We start from the raw sequence: 17,839 nt of genomic DNA on the forward strand, positions 1-17,839 counted from the left end.
GTTTAGCCTGATTCGGTAATTTTCATTCCTGTGATCACGACAGTCGGTCGAAAAGCATTGTCAGCTTCAGGAAGGAAAATCGTTTTGAATATTTTCGTTAGATTCTTTTAATTGCGTTAATTTGAATTTTAATTGTTTTGAATTGATTTTGAATTGTGTTAAATTGATTATTTAATTATTTATATTTTACTTTAATTATTTATATTTTACTTTAATGTACCGGTAAGTTGTCGATTTTTTCGTTTTTTCCGTTTTAATTTCTGGAGGGTATCATACGGAAGTGTTCCACGTACTATATTGAGGTAAACTCCTCTTATTAATTTACTAATATAATGTTTTATGGAAAAAGTGTACATACTCGTTCTCCTGAAATATAATCAGATCATGTATTACCTGAAGATGTGGCCAGGCGGCTTCTAAAGTTGGTTCATCTTCTTCAGGGTCAAACTCTGCTCCATTAGGATTAGATGATGGTGGCAATGTTCGAAATACATTGATAGAAAACTAAAGGAATGAAAAATTACCTTTTTAAAAAAGTTTATTACCAGAAAAGCTAAATAACAAAATTTACAAATGTGTATATGTTATATATGACTGTCTATATTTGTATTATAAAGGGTGATTCACTACCAGTGCGACAAACTTGCAGGAGGTGTAGGGGGCACAAAGACGAATCGGAATCACATAGCATTGCAGGGTCCGAAATGCCTTCGTCATGCGGTAGAGGTCGCGTGAACAGCGATCCCGCTGGAAGTCAGCATTTTTGAACCGGTTCCCGAGGCAGCAGGATGGACGAGTATTCAAACGTTGAACTGGCCGACATGCACCTCGCGCATGGAGCTGCGGACTGTAACGGGCGCACCGCTCTGCGCTTGTACCAGGAACATTTCCCACACAGGCCTGCTCCTCATCATACGATTTTCGCACGTGTGCACAGAAGGTTACGTGAAACTGGTTGTTTCATGAGAGGTACCATGAATCAAGAGCGAATGACGAGGATGCCAGACAATGAGGAGAATGTCCTACGTCTTGCAGAAGGCAATCCGAGTACGAGTACTCGAGCGATAGGCCAACGATTGGGTATTTCCCAATCCACTGTATGGAGGATACTGTCAACAAACCAAATGAGTTCATACCATCTGCAATGCATCCAATCATTGGATGCCTGCGGATTATCCAAACCGGAGGACTTTTGCTACTTGGTTTCTTCAACAGAAACGGTTCGCAAATGCTGACTTCCAGCGGGACCGCTGTTCACGCGACCTCCCGTTCAACGTCCTCTACCGTATGGCAAAGGCATTTCGGACCCAGCAATGCTATGTGGTTCCGATTTGTCTTTGTGCCCCCTACACCTCCTGCAAGTTTGTCGCACTGGTAGTGAATCACCCTGTATATATAACATACAAACCATCCCAGACTTATGTATTCCGAAATTTATGTTGGATCAAAAATTAAAAAAAAAAAAAAAAAAAAAAAACACCAAATTTAAGGTAAAGGCTTCATATTGTGCAAGCTATAAAATAGCTTGATAAGTAAGGGAAACACTATAAAACTTGATAAGTAGGGGAAAGGAAACTAGTTAGCAATGAGCAAATTGACTTTGCTAGTAAGCATATCAATCTCAAGTTGTGGAGGCTGTTCACCATTTGTTGTCTTGGTACTGCACTGTGCACTTTAAATAAACAGCAATAACATCCCAAGTGGAGCAGTGTTGTTTTTTATTTAAAGTTTGTAATGCAATAAGTACAGAATGATGTTATTCCCTACTTGTACAATTGCATTTTAGAGCACTCTCACAGCTCAAGGCCTTCGTCCTAAATTCAGTGAGGAGAGTAGTAAAGACTATTATTATTAACATTACTAAAGAAGAAAAATTAATGCAAGGTTTTAAGATGGCTACGCATCATCTAACTATGCTCTTCAGTGGTAATGTGGTGGGGTACTGCAAGCTGAAACCCCTGCTTGTATACCAGGAAAATCTATGGATACTCAATCACATTAACGTGGTCTCTTTCTGTTGTATGCACGTCAAACCCAAAGAGCCTGGGTTAGTTGCAATATATATTGCAAATGTCTCGAATATATTCGAGGCATATTTTGGACACCATTTTATCAGTCAACTGAAAGACTAAATAGCCACAGGACTCCCTTTAAAATCCTGGTGATCCTCCACAGTTGGATAAACTGCATCCCAACATAAAAGTTGTTTCAACCACCAAAATCAACTTCAGTGCTGGAATCAATTGATCAGATGATTACAGCAACTTTCACAGCATATTAGCAATACCACAAATTTGCTCAAGCTAACCAAGTTTATAGACAGGAATGGCATAATCAAGAAGGATTTCTGGAAGAACTAGATCAACAATATGTCACAAATACACTGAATATGAACAGTGTTCAATTCATCAGAAACTTTCGCAGATTCTAGGATAAAGTTCAGAAACAGATCATCAAAGTCAATCTTGTGGTGTGGCCCTTGAGTGTGATGTGATGGTGTTGAAATTCTTGATTTTCATGGTGAAGAGCTGACACATAAGGAATCTATAGAGTTGGAAACCCAGAAGTTGCTGAGGGAAGCCAAAATTATGATAAAGTGGAATCATAAAAACATTTTACAACAACGTATACAGTTGAAGCACTTAAGGACATTGCCAAATTATTGGCAGCTGTTATTTGGTTTTTTTTTAGGAGCATTAGCAACTAAGGCCATATTGCTCCGGGATATGCAGTGGTCATTCCCTGACCTTTCCGCATCCTCCGTATTTGGTGGTGATGGGCTCGAACTCCAGTCTAATCAAGAAGCATGTGCTACGCACTGCTGCTCCTTCCCACCTGGCTATGGAGGGCGCACATTGCCAAATTACTGGCAGCCTTTGAGAGGATGGACTTTGATACCAAGGTGGTATCAGGGACCTTCCTCTTGTGTAAAACACATTATGTCCTATCTCATTACAGTGCCAGCTAGTCTAAGAAGAAAAAAAGCTGCTACTCATCAACTCTTAATGAATGGATTGCAAAACACAATATGCCCTATCTCGTTACAGGGCTGCCTATTCCAAGAAGGAAAAGGCTGCTGTATAGTCACTCTCAATGAGTCTACTGTGCAGTAGCCTTTTTATATATATATATATATATAATACAAATTATATCCAAATGAATTGTGGTTGAACAGTGGTTATTCAGAATATTTCATTTTTACCATTTCAGTTTCACTGTGGATAATTAGACTGCTCACTAGTTTTACTTCGTATCATAGGTGGATTTAGGGGAGGGGCACCTACCACAACGAACAGTGGTTCACTGGCTACCTCGTGGTCCTCCGATGAGATGGGGCATAATGATCAGTCTATCCTATTCAATATGCAACAGTGTTCAGTATTCCGCAGGAAGATTGAGGTCTATTACTATCCTTTTTCCTCTTCGCCTTAATTTTGGCATAAGCCTTTCCTTCTCACTACATAAATAAATTGCACTAATTAATAGTTGGTACTCACTTTTATTATTCTTGATTCACTTCCATTATTTTTTATTAATAATTTTCACTATCTGTCAGGCCAGCAGTTATTCTGCTGGTTTTCTGCTAAATTTAATGTATATTAAAGAAATTAAACAAAATTGATAGAATATTCACAGTAAATGCTCAGTATATTTGAACCTAGAAAAACTGGCAAATGACAAACAGAAACAGACAGCCTCAGCTAATTTATTGATGGACTATACTGAGTAGAGCTAACCATTGTTAACGTTCCATTCAATGTATTCAACTATCAATAATTAGCTACATCATTTTAATTTTACTATTTTATTATAATCTATGTGTTTATTTATCATCATCAGCCATTTTCAATCTACTGCAGGATGAAGGCCTCTCCAGCAACTTTCCAGTTCCTTCTGTTTTGTGCAATGGCCATCCATTTACTACCCAAAAACTCATGGATTTCATCTGTCCATCTACATCGTTGTCTTCCAGGTTTTCTTCTAGTTCCTCTTGGGTACCATTCTGTTATTTTCTTAGTCCATCTGTCATCATGTCTTCGAGCTATGTGTCCTGCCCAAGACCATTTTAGTTCTTTAGTTTTGATAAGAATGTCCTTTACTTGAGTTTGCTGCCTAATCCATGTGTTTCTCGTCTTATCTAACATCTGATTCCCAATATAATTCGTTTCCATTCTTTGCTGTGTAGGTTTCAACTTCTCTTCCATTCTTTTGGTGAGTGCAAAAGTTTCACTTCCATAAATCATGGTGCGGAGTATACAGTGGTTCATTATTTTACATTTCAGGCAAATTGGGATATTGCTCCTCAGTATGTGACTATATTTCCTGAATGCTATCCATGCAAAATTTATTCTTCTCTTTACTTCCAGCCATTTATAATTATTACAGTTAATGACTTGTCACAGATAAGTATATAACTCCACCTATTCAATTACTGCTTAGCCATATTCATCTTTAGTCCAAAATCCTTAATTCTGCATAACTGATTAAGATTTTCCTCTAATTCTTTGGGATCGTTGCTTATAACCACAATGTCATCTGCAAATCATAAATGGTTTAGGTACTCTCCATTCACATTGACTCCTTTCTGCAACCAGTTTAATCTTCTGAAAGCTTCTTCAAGGGCAGCAATAAACATCTTCAGAGACATTGTGTCTCCTTGTTGAACTCCTTTGTCAATTTTAAATTTGCTACTGTCTGTCTAGTCTAATAAAGGAGGTAGCATTCTCATATATTTTCTTCAAAATCATAATATATGGGGTATCTATGCCTTGTCTTTCCAGTACCCGAAACATTGCCTTATGCTGTATAGTCAAATGCCAGGCATAATGGTGTTTTATATTAATTTGCTTTCTCCATTAGCTGTGACATTACATGAAGGTGATCCATAGTTGAGAATCTTGTCCTAAAGACAGCTTGCTCTTTTGGTTGACTGTCATCAAGTTTTCTTTCTAATCTGTTATTAATGACCCTTGCAAACAACTTGTAGATGTGGGATAAAAAAACTAATTGGTCTATAATTTCCAATTTATCTCCTTTCTTATGCAGCAAAACTATGATTGCATTATTCCACTCCTTAGGCATCACACCTTTTCTAATGCATTTTGTGAAGAGGCTTGCCAGTTTTTGTGTAATGTCTCTTCCTCCCCAATTTTAACAACTCTACAGTAACTTCATCTTCCCCCGGGGCTTTGTTATTCTTCAACGCATGTTCTACCTCATCAGGAAGGATATCAGGTAGGTCATATGTGTTACTAATTTGCAATCCATCTTCCCCACTGCTGGCATCATTCCCTCGCTCCTTGTATAACTCTTTATAGAAGTCTTCTGTTATTTGAATTATGCCTTCTCTGCTATTTATAAGTACACCATCACTATTTTTAAATTTCAGTATCATTTGTCTTTCTGTATTACTGCTCATGGCTGCTGATTTAAATCCTTTGTTTTCCCTTAATGCTTGTTCTACTTTTCTTGTGTTAAATTTTCTTACGTCCTCTCTGAGTCTCTTTTCTAATGGCTTTACATAACTCAGTATACTCAATTTTCTCCTTATCAGTGTTTTTCTTGCTCATCATTTTTTGTCTTTGGTTCATCATGACAAATGTCTCTCGACTAATTTTTTCTTCTTTGCATAACTTAATCAATTATGCAAAGAAGAAAAATTTCTTTTTACCTATAGGTTTCTTGGGCTTTATCACTTTCAGAAAGTAGTGATATTCCTCGTCGATATCTTGGTCCTGAGCAGTCTACAGAAGCTGAAACTTGTTCTTAAGTTCCAGTACATACTGCTTTTTCTCCTCTTCTGTTATCTCAAAAAAGACCTTCGTATTATTTACTTGAGTCAGTTTTTTCCTTTCTTTTCTTACATCTATATCAAGTGTGCATCTTACCATTATGTGATCACTTCCAACATTTACCTTGTTCAGGACAGTAACATCATTCACAATATATCTTCTGTTAGTGAGGATGAATCGATTTCATTAGTTGTTAATCCATTTGGGCTCTTCCATTTCCACTTTCTGTTCACACTTTTCTTGAAAAAGTGTTCGTTACTGACATTCCTCGAGATTCTACAAATTCCAAATTTTTTCACCTCTCATTTCTTTCACCAATTCCAAATTTTCCTATAGTTTCCTTTTCTGTGCTGTTTTGTCTCTTTCCAACCTTAGCATTGAAGTCCCCCATAATGATAGTGGAGTGAGTTTTCTGTTCTTCTAGAAGACTCAATTTCAGTGTACATTTCTTCAACCTCTGCATCATCATTGGTGCATAAATCATTATAACCTTTAGCTTATACCTCTTAGAAATCCAGAGTAGCAGTCTTTTGAATTCCAAAATGATGTTTTTTATATCTTTATTGACCAGAAAGCCAACTCCACCTTCACGCCTTTCACTGTTTCCATGTGTTTATTTATAGGGTACAACAAAGAAGTCCAACTTAGGTTACCTAAATACTTGGCCCTTTGGCCTCATAGGTATATTTTTACCCCTAATACTTATATTCTAAATTCTTATTAATTGTTCTAGTTGTATGCAATTTCTCCAAATTATCCAGTTGGTATTAAGTTTAAAAAATAAGGTTATATACAGACTGATGTAATGTTCAATAATTATTCTGATGGCATTAATCTGTTCTGATACCCTTTTTCTATTTCTCATATTCCATATTCTTCTACATAATATATATATATAAAATATTTTGTATAATATTGAAGATAATAATATAGAAGGTAATTCAAGCAGACAATACCAAGCTGGATTTAAAGAAACGCAAGGGATATATAAAAATATATATATATATATATATATACACACAAAACTTATCGTTGTCTACCCACAATTAATGTCCTGTCTTTGGATCTTCTCACCTTATGCACATTATACTAGTCATTGTTAAATTCAGAATTAATATTTTGAATATTAACAAACAACCAGAAAGCTCTGTCCTTGTCTTATATTTTCAAAATAAAATGATGGATAATTTGGATATACATAGAACTATTAACTTACATAACGACTAGCTACCTATTAATAACTTACATATTAATATCAGATTTAGATATGCTAAACCATTTGGTCTTAAAGCATGTAACTATAAAATAATAGCTACAAACTTTCACAATATTAACATTGGACATGATATATGTGTTTGCCACAAGCCTTCATTTCTTAGATATATAGATCCTAACCATAACCACATTATAACCGGCGATTTAGATATAATCCCAAATCCTGAGCTTAGAGATATTTTATCACTCTGTTTAAATTTCGACCTAATCTACCTATTAGTAAATCAACTTTTAAAAAAGTATTATATCTAGATTTATTAAAATACTGCATAAGATCTGCATGCAAATATAACATACCAGTTGAGGCATACCACATATGGCTTTTCACAATGCTAAATATCATATTTAACAAATATAATCAATTTGAATATTGAAATTGATACCGGATAATCTAAATAATACAAAATTAATAAATAAGCAGCTCAAAGAAATACACAAACATTTTGTAATTACTCCAGTTGACAAAGCTGCTTGCAATTATATGTAAGTCATATTACATAAAAATTATTAAAAATGAATTGCAGTCCAGTAGCACATACAAATATATAGCATCTTCCCCTAAGGTAATATTCAAAAAACTAATAGCATTGCATAAAAAATTAAAGTACAATAACCTAAAATATCCATTTATATATGGTATACCTAAATTTCAAAAATCACCTATTGCATTTAGATTCATAACATCATGTAGAGATAGTTATGCTAAAATTCCAGGTAAAAACGTTAGAAAAGTTACTTAAAACTACATTAAATAATGTAAATAAAACTATTATAATAAACAACAACTTACCGATTATAAATGCAATAAAAAATAACAATATTCAGCAAATACAAACATTTGACTTTAACCGTTTATTCACTAGTATCAATCTCGACAATTTAAAAGATGTTCTCCAAAAACTATATTTGGAACATAAAAATGCTATAAAGTTTGATTTAACCTACTGGGATACTCTAATAAATTTATGTATTTTTAAGAATTACGTATATGACGGAACTTTGTTATACTTATAAGTGAATGGCACCCCTATGGGAAGTCCAGCAGACAATACCAAGCTGGATTTAAAGAAACGCAAGGGATATAAAAAAAATTATATATATATACACACACACACACAAAACTTATCTGCATAACTGCAAACCTTTATCTATATTCTACAGAAAGAACATTCCAAGATAACCTATTTATGTTCAGATACGTAGATGATCTGTGTGTTTAATTGTCCGCATTTCGTTCAGGATTACAGCAAATTATATCCAGAAGAACTTGTATTGGAAAAAACTAACAATTCTGATACTATAGCAAATTACCTGGATCTTCGTATAGAAATATTCCATAATAATATAAATGTAAACGTATATAATAAAAGAGATGCATTTAATTTCAATGTAGTCGGTCTTACAAACTGGAGATCTAATATATCGAAATCAGTGCATGCTAATATCATTTTATCCGAATGCCTGAGGATTGCTTCTATTTGCAATAAAAATATAACCTGTTCAGCAAACATAATAGCATTGTACAATAAGTTGATAAATAATAATTTCCCTATCGCTTACCTGAAATATCACTTTAGGAAGGCAATAAATATAATTAATTTCAAAAATTTATTTTCGGAACCCATTGATTCAATATAATTACCATAATTACGGATTTAGGGCCATGTATATTATGTACATGGGATACGCTTTGCTTTCTTGGTGTCTTACGGCTTAGAAAACTTGTACCCACCGGCCTGCAAATTATAGTGCATCATTTAATTTATTTTATCTTATTTTATAATCGCACTGTATATACTTAAGTTCATGCTAAGGTGACATGCAAATTCAACTCAGGGTACTACTATAGGAATGGGTTTGCAATCCCGGGCATACCCGAGCTACAACTTATATCTTGTATTGTCTTTAAGCTGTCCTTCACTTTGTTCTTATTTCTCCGAAATTATTAGGGTAATCCGAGGATGTAGGAGAAACTATTTCTTATTTGTACTACTATATTTTCGCCTTTATGGAGTTCAGGTTCTATTATTCCTACTCTATTAGTTTTTATTCTTCTTACTATCTGCATGTTTCTCTTTGCATTAACTTAACTTTAATTAATTAATTAATTATTTATTTATTTTTACTATATCCATCACATAGGGGTCACCACATATATACTCAACTAGAGGGATTATTATTTCATAATGACTAGTTGTTACATTATGTCCTGGATACAGTAGATATGCCTTATACTTTACATTTATTCTTATTTTAATTATTAAATTATGTTCTCCGTCGGGTCAACAATGTTCAAAGTATGCTTACATTTATAATATCTTCCTTTCGATTCAAAAATTTAACTACCTTTAATTGGTTTAGATTCAAATTACTTAATCTCTGGATTTTTTATATTTTATATATCTTAGCAGATATTGATGATTACAGAAACAGAGACCTTCTTATCGTTTTTTGTCTTCAGTCTGGGTGGTTGGCCCCAGTTGAAGTCATCTAGATTGTGGGTAGACAACGATAAGTTTTGTGTGTGTATGTGTGTATATATATATATATATTTTTTTTTTTTTTTTCCCCTTACATTTCTTTAAATCCAGCTTGGTATTGTCTGCTTAAATTACCTTCTATATTATTATCTTCAATATTATACAAAATATTTTATACACATTATGGTCGTAATGCATAATTCCTCTAGCAACTGCATTGGCCCATAAGTTTAAGTTACAGCTTGTTACAATTTATTAACTTTCTTTCCATATTACTCATACATATATTTGAATAACATTTAAAATAGTTGGAAACTGAATCTTTCATAATAAAAATAAAATAAAAAGGTAGCAAACATCAGAGGCAGCTAAAAGCATATTCCTCTATATCAGGAGTGGCCTACTTAATTTGTGATGTGATCTACATTTTTCCTTCAAAATGTGCCACGATCTACCATCTCAAAAATTACATTGCACAAGGTGCACAAATCGAGGGATGACTGTATATTTAAAATTCGTCGTGATCGACTGAAATTAAATTTGCGATCGACTCATTGGCCACCATAAAAGTAAATTAGAATAAGAATTAAAAATAATGCCAGCAGCATGGCAAGACAAGAGCAAAAATAGTCAAAATTAAACATAACGATCAAACCAAAGAGAGGGAAGAGAGCAGTAACAAGAGTAAAAATATTGCAGCAGAAACTCTCTAAGATAATTTAGAATCTAATTGTAAGAATAATAAAATAAAATAAAACAAAAATAAACCAAAAAATTGACTGACCATTACGCCCCATCTCAACAGAGGACCACAAGGCCAATTAAGCGATTCCCTGACCATTATTGGTATTGTGGTCCTCTGTTGAGATGGGGCGTAATGTCTATTTTTGGTTTATTTTATTTTAGGGGTTTACATCTGTTGGTGATATTTCACATAAATTTGGACCTGGTGCTTGTCACAGGGGGTGCCGTTAAATTTCTATTTAATTGGCTTTCGAAATTTAATGAATTATTATTTTATTATTCTTACATTTAGATGTTTAAATTATCTCAGAGTTTCTGCTGAAATATTTTTACTCTTGTTACCACTCCCTTCCCTCCCTGTTGGTTTGATCGTTATGTTTAATTTTGACTATTTTCGCTCTTGTCTTGCCATGCTGCTGGCATTATTTTTAATTCTTATTCTAATTTACTTTTATGGTTACATTTCAAGCATCATGTAGAGGAATATGCTTTAGCTGCCTCTAATGTTTGCTGTACCTTTTCATTTTATTTTTATTATGAAAGATTCAGTTTCCAACTATTTTAAACATTATTCATATATATCACATGACAGTAGTGGGCAAATTGCTAACGCTGCGTCTGTGCTGCCATCTATAGTTCATTATTCGTCTATATAATCTGGTTAAAATTACTTTTGTCAGTAGTGTGGCTTTGTATTGGAGTGCTCGTATCTGTTCTATTTTTTAATTTTCGCTGCATCAGGACCACCGCTATTCAAGTCCTCTGTATTGGCAGTTCAATCTGGGGATCTGGTGGCGGACTGATCTTTCGATCCACTCGCCTTTTTGCAGCGATTTGTCTAGCGATTGAAATGCAGCGATTCCCTGACCACTATTGGCCTTGTGGTCCTCTGTTGAGATGGGGCGTAATGGTCAGTCTATTTTTATTTATTTTATTTTATTGTAGTGGTTTACAACTCTGTTGGTGATATTTCACATAAATTTGGACCTGGTGCCAGTCTGAGGGGAGCGCCGTTAAATTTCTATTTAATTGGCTTTCGAAATTTAATGAATTATTTTATTATTCTTACATTTAGATGTTCTAAATTATCTTAGAGTTTCTGCTGCAATATTTTTTACTCTTGTCACCCCTCTCTTTCCTCCCTGTTGGTTTGATCGTTATGTTTAATTTTGACTATTTTCACTCTTGTCTTGCCATGCTGCTGGCATTATTATTTTTAATTCTTATTCTAATTTACTTTTATGGTTTTATATATATATATATATATATATATCCGCAAACAAGTTTTGATTTTTGAAGGGGTCCATAAATCTTAGTAGTTTAGGAAACGCTGCACTAGACAAAGACAGTAGCAAAGTTAAAATTGAGAAAGGAGTTCAACAAGGAGACAATATTTTTGAAGTTGTTTACTGCTGCCCTTAAAGACACTTTCAGAATACTGGAGTGGTCGCAGAAAGGAGTCATTGTGAATGGAGAGTATCTAAACAATTTGCAGATAACATTGTGATCATAAGCCACGATCCCAAAGAATCAGAGGAAAATCTTATATCAGTTTTGCAGAGTAGTAAGGATTTTGGACTAGAGATGAACATGACTAAAACAAAAATAATGATGAACAAGTATGCCACAGAAAGGGATATAATCATTGAAGGAGCAGTAATTGAAAAGGTGGATTCATATACTTATCTGAGACAAGTCATTAGCTGATATAATGATAAATGGCTGGAAGTCAAGAGAAGAATAGTGCTAAAGTGAAACTTGTCTGCCCCTGTTCTGCAGCTTTTCTTTACTCACCAAAAGAATAGAAATACCTGGATTAGGCAGCAAACACAAATAAAGGACATCCTTATCAAAACTAAAGAAATGAAATGGCCTTGGGTAGTACACACAGGGCGCCTCCGTAGCCAGGTGGGAAGGAGCAGCAGTGCGTAGCACACGCTTCTTGATTAGACCGGGGTTCAAGCCCGTCGCCACCAAATACGGAGGATGAGGAAAGGTCAGGGAATGACCACCGCATCCCGGAGCAATATGGCCTTAGTTGCTAATGCTTCTAAAAACCAAACAACAAACAAACAGTACACACAGTTTGAAGACATGACGACAGATGGACTAAGAAAATAACAAAATGGTACCCAAGAAGAACGAGAAGAAAATCTGGTAAACAACAATGGAGATGGACAGATGAAATTCACGAGTTCATGGGTAGTAAATGGATGGCCATTGCACAAAACAGAAGGAACTAGAAAGTTGGTGGAGAGGCCTTCATCTTGCAGTGGATTGTATATGACTGATGATGAGGTTCCTCTTTTTCAGGTTCTTCATCTTTCTCCATAAGTTCTTAATTGTTCATAAATTCATAAATTCACTCAGTGTCCTTTACTTCGGTGGTTAGACCTCCCCCACTACATTAGTCTACAGCAGGGGGTGTCAAAATCATTTGGGCCGCAGGCCATTTCCTGTATTAGTGTACTCCCACAGGCCGCACAACATACAAATCTTGCTGTTCTAAGCCTAAAGATGCTTTTTAATTCCTCAGTTGTTGTTTGTTGCCGAATGATACTCACGGCTGAGAATGCACTAATAACTAATTGAAAGGAAATAAGTCTGAATAAACAACAGAATGAATAATGAAAGGCAGGTTATTCCAGATAATACAATATTTCAACAAGGAAATATGTGATAATCTAGGCCTTTTTTTCCAGACACTTGACTCCATTTGCTTGCAACCAGCTTTGCAAGATCTGAGTCAAAGATTGAGAAGACACAACTTTCATTATGGAAGAAAGATTGGCGTTGGTTAGCCTTGATCTTTGGGCTGTTTTGTTAGCTTTAATAGAAAACAGTTGTTCACATAAATATGTACTCCTGAGGTAACATAGAATTTGTACGGCAAACTTTCTTATCTCTGGGTATTTTGGCCCTAAGTACGAGTAGATTTTTTGGGATCCCAACTTCTCAGTATTTCTCTTTTAAAATCAAGTCATTCTGCAGATCAGTTAGTTTCATTTGTACAGAAATGGGAGCTCTCTCTATATTAACAAAAAAAAAAAAAAGGACCCATGAAAAAGAGAAAAATCTTCTTAGTGCTCCTTGAAATCTTTAAACTGCCTATCAAAGTTGTTTTTAATGTTTTCTATTCTGTCACAATATTTTGAAAAGGTATAACTTCGACTCTAATTTTTCAAATGTTCACACACAGTAAAGTAAGTCAGAGTACCCTCTTTTAATTGATTCTGCCACACAATCAACTTTTTTTTGAAAACTAGCCAGTGCATCGTGCATGTCTGTTATCAACTGATCTTTCCCTTGTAGTTTGATGTTTAGATCTTTTAGGTGACCTGTAATATCTACTAAGAAGGCCAGATCTTGTACCTAAGACTGATCCTTCAGAAGCGATACATCGTGGCCGTTCATTTCTAGGAACAGTATTATTTCTTACAAAAAAAAAAAAAAAAAAAGCCTCTTTAGTACATTGTGGCAAGACAAAGAACGAACCTCTGTGTAGTATGGCAGCCCTTCATTCACTTTCCAAGTCCTTAAGGAGAGGAAACTGGCAATGATTCAGTCCTTTGGACCAGATGAAGTTCACAGTTTTGAGCACATAGTCCATTTTCAGTATTTTTGAACACAGTACCTGCTGATGAATAATGTAGTGGAAAAATTGCAATTTTTTTTTGTCCGGATACTTGTCCTTCAGTTTTGCTTCTAGTGTTGATATAAATCCTTTGACTTTGCCTGTCGTCGCTGGAGTACCAACGGTAATCACAGCCAAGTGTCTTGAGAAGCTCGTATTTCTTCAGAATGCTCCATATGGCATCACAAATGTCTACCCCAATAGTAGTGCCATGGATGGGAATCATTTCCAAAAACTCGATTACTTTCAAATTATAACAGGCTCAAAGAAACAGTGCAACTTGCACATCTTGAATATTGTTACTTTCATCAAGTGCAATTGAAAAACATCGAAACATGGATGTTGTTCATGCAAGCTGTCTGCTATCTCGGTTATCCTTTCAGCCACCGTGTTTCCTGACAACGAAATTTCTTGGAACACTTTCATATTTCCGGAACAGACGTTTTCGGCCACTTTTATCGTGCATTTCTTAACCACTGAAAGGTCTGGAATGTTTTGCCAGTAAATAGCTGATTTCATAACTGGCTTTCACTACCTATTCACTGCCTTTCTCTTAATTTACTCTCAAAGCAGAATAATTTTTCTTCGTGAATTGTATCATAGTGTCGTTTAATATTGTACTCTTTGATGACACTAATTGATCCACTGCAAACAATACACACAATTTTACCTTTTACCTCTGTGCAAAAGTAAAACAATTCTCATCTTTCTTGGAATCGTCTCCCCTCATCAATGACCTTTCTTTTTCTGGTTGGCTTGGAAAGCGACATCACATTGGAATCTTTTTTTTTTTTTTTTTTTTTTTTTGATTTGGTAGTTGTTGGCGCATCGGCTTCTGTGGCCATATTGCACCTCCCAAGGTTTTTGCAGTACTTTGATCCAAGCCCGAGGCGGGAATCGAACCCGCGACCTTTGGGTTGCCGGGCAGGTACTTTACCCACTCGGCTAGCCCGGTCGGCTCACATTGGAATCACACGTATATAAGAGTCACAACACAAAACTGTTCGCTTACTGACTTTATTAAACAGAAACAGCAACACAAATATTATTAGTTGTAGAGAAGTCAGAAGACAGAGAGCCATCTACCATCACCTGCAGTGAGCAGTCAGAGAGAAAACTGGATAACCAATTACAAAAAATACAGCTTCCATCACTGAAAAACCATAAGATGGAAGATATATTTAGAAGACCTTTATGCCAAACACGATCGAAAGCCTTTGAAATGTCAAGAGCAAACGCTTGATTTTCACCAAATGTTTCCATTGAATTTATCCATAGATGGGTAGCATAATCTAAGATATCACCAGTGGATTGACACTGACAGAATCCATACTGGCAATCATTGCCAGATGGTAGGTTTCCAGATAGTTTAAGAGTTGATGGTTAACTGATTTCTCCATTACTTGAGAAAAAGAAACCAGTGCAATGGGACGATAACTGGATGGGAGGGATTTGTCACCCGTTTTAGGAACTGGCTGGATATGAGCCAAATCTCCAAGCAGAAGGAAAAACAACTTTGGAATAAGAAAGTGAAAAAAAGGTGACACAGAACACAAGTAAATTCAGGAGCACAGGTTTTGAGAACAAGTGGAGAAATACCATCAGGACCTGGAGTTTCCTTAGCATCAAGATTGATCAAAATCCTTCTGACATCCTTTTGAAGGAAGACCACAGGGGGCAATGAAGGGGGTGTACTGGGAATGGTGGGAGGTGGTTTACCAAAATCATCAATACACGAGTTGGAAGAAAAATAAGATTCTAACAGGTCAGCTTTATCTTTGGCTGAAGTGCCAACAGAACCATCTTTTTTTTCAGAGGTGGGACCAGAGATGGGAAAAAGTTGCAGCCAATAGCTTTGGCAAGAGACTAGAATGCTCGATTACCATTTGTACAAGATGCAAGCTACTCTTAGCCTGTTCAAAATCTAGTTTGAACTAATTAATAACTGCTTTACAATTGTTTCCAGCTTTTGTATAGGCATAAAATGAACCTAAATATTTGGAAACAAGCCAATTATGATATGCAACATTCTTCTCTTGAACAGCCTAAGCACATGTATTGGAAAACCAAGGTTTAGATAAAGGATGAGATTTTAAGGTGGAGTGTAAAATAAAGGATTTCATCCCTACAAGAATAATTTCACTGACATAATCTGAGCAAACATCAGAAAATTTTAAACATTAATCCGACCAATTAAAAGAGGAAAAGAAATCTGATAGATCAACCCATTTTCCATTCTCGTAATGCCAAACAATGGAGGTTGAGATCATCCTGATCAGCCAGGTGACTAGAAAATGAAAGCCAGCTGGAGTCATGAACATTAAAATCGTCAAGGAAAATTATGTCCAAGTGATTAGTGGAGTTGGAAGAATGATAGAGGAAACAAATGAATTTGGCAGAATGCAGTAGAGAGATTTGGCAGAGAAGACTGAAAAGAGGAGATTCCAAATTACTAAATCTCTGCCAGGGAATATAAGAACGGACATATGCACAAATACCACCTTCGAAGCGAAAGGATTTTTTTTTTTTTTTTTTTTGGTAGTTGTTGGCACATAGGCTTCTGTGGCCATAATGCACCTCCCAAGGTTTTTGCAGTACTTTGATCCAAGCCCGAGGCGGGAATCGAACCCGCGACCTTTGGGTTGCCAGGCAGGCACTTTACCCACCCGGCTAGCCTGGTCGGCCAAAGTGAAAGGAATCGTACAGCAAATAATTCAGATTAGCAATGGTTGAATCAACCAATAACTGAGATTCTGTCAGAAAAAGTATATGTGGTTTGGTGAACTATAAATGGAAATGGGCATCATTGAGATTAGAACTGAGACCACATATATTTGTGAAACGAACGAAGAAGTGTTTGGGAGGTTTAGATCTTTTCTCAGATAAGTTTGTTCCATTAGCTTGAAAATTCATGGTGTATTTCATAAGTAAGAAAAGATGGCAAGGACATTCCGTACAATGTAATGAAATTTTTGGATATAGCCTACACAAGGTAAAAATATACCAACTCCTTGACATAGGGTGGCCACTACAATGCTCCCCACATACACACTACTCGGACTCCCTCCAGTCACCATCTGCCAGAGTAGAGGCAGTGAGATTGTACACTAGCTGATCCAGAAGCCTCCTAGAGAGTTACCAATAGGTTCAGCAATTGGTAACTCTAGTATCTGGCCTGCAAACACCATTTTAGAGCTGTACCTTCAAAATGTAAGATTGGATCCCACCATGGTGTCCATCATAACCTCAAAAGACATTAATCATACTGCATGATGGAAAACACTGGGGAGGTTACCGGAGCTTTGCTCTGAAGACTAAACATAGGTTCCACCACTTCAAGCATCCAATAAGATAAATGGTGGTGCTATTACACTGTCTGATAAGAGTCATCTACTGCCTAGTACTGCCTGGTAATACAGAGGAGCAGCATTCATCCATGTGGTGTGGGCTCCACACTTTGACCCCTGTTTACACTGGTTAACACCTGGGTGGGCACGTCCAAGTGTGCTAGGTGCCATATTTAAGGACTTGCACATGGGTTATAACCATGGTTACTAACAGTACCACCATGTAAGCAGAGGATTTGGCTGTCACAGACCAACCAGACTTTGCTAAAATATCTGAATACCAGTTCTCGGTGTTTTAGACTCCTGAGTAGCAAGCACAGCATGGCATGGCATACCTGAGTGAATGTCTGCAACAAAAAAAAAAAAAAAAAAAAAGAACAGAAAAGAAAAGCTTGCAGTACATACTTTTCAAAGTTTTGAAATCAGGTGTTTAATAACTAATTGTCACTATTTCACCTTAAAGTTAGCAATTATTTCTTGATCTAATGGTTAAGAAGTAAAGACAGGAAGGGGGAAAAAACATTTCAACATTATTCAGTTTCACATGTGGGCCAGATGTGGCATTGT

The 17,839-nt window shown here is 35.8% G+C and overlaps 1 protein-coding gene across 3 annotated transcripts in view; it reads right to left on the minus strand.

Annotated features, from left to right (window-relative positions):
- LOC150088377 (serine/threonine-protein phosphatase 2A 56 kDa regulatory subunit delta isoform-like) overlaps positions 1–17,839 on the minus strand; it is a 484,719-nt gene that overhangs the window by 318,125 nt on the left and 148,755 nt on the right. For all 3 annotated transcript variants that reach the window (XM_090369471.1, XM_090369470.1, XM_090369472.1), the window contains exon 5: positions 394–504. In XM_090369471.1, the coding sequence (XP_090225597.1) occupies positions 394–504 (111 nt within the window). The remainder of the gene's footprint in view (positions 1–393; positions 505–17,839) is intronic.

The sequence above is a fragment of the Mastigoproctus giganteus genome, chromosome 3 (genome assembly GCF_048544385.1).
Source record: "Mastigoproctus giganteus isolate SK-2022 chromosome 3, ASM4854438v1, whole genome shotgun sequence".
Taxonomy (NCBI): Eukaryota; Metazoa; Arthropoda; class Arachnida; order Uropygi; family Thelyphonidae; genus Mastigoproctus; species Mastigoproctus giganteus.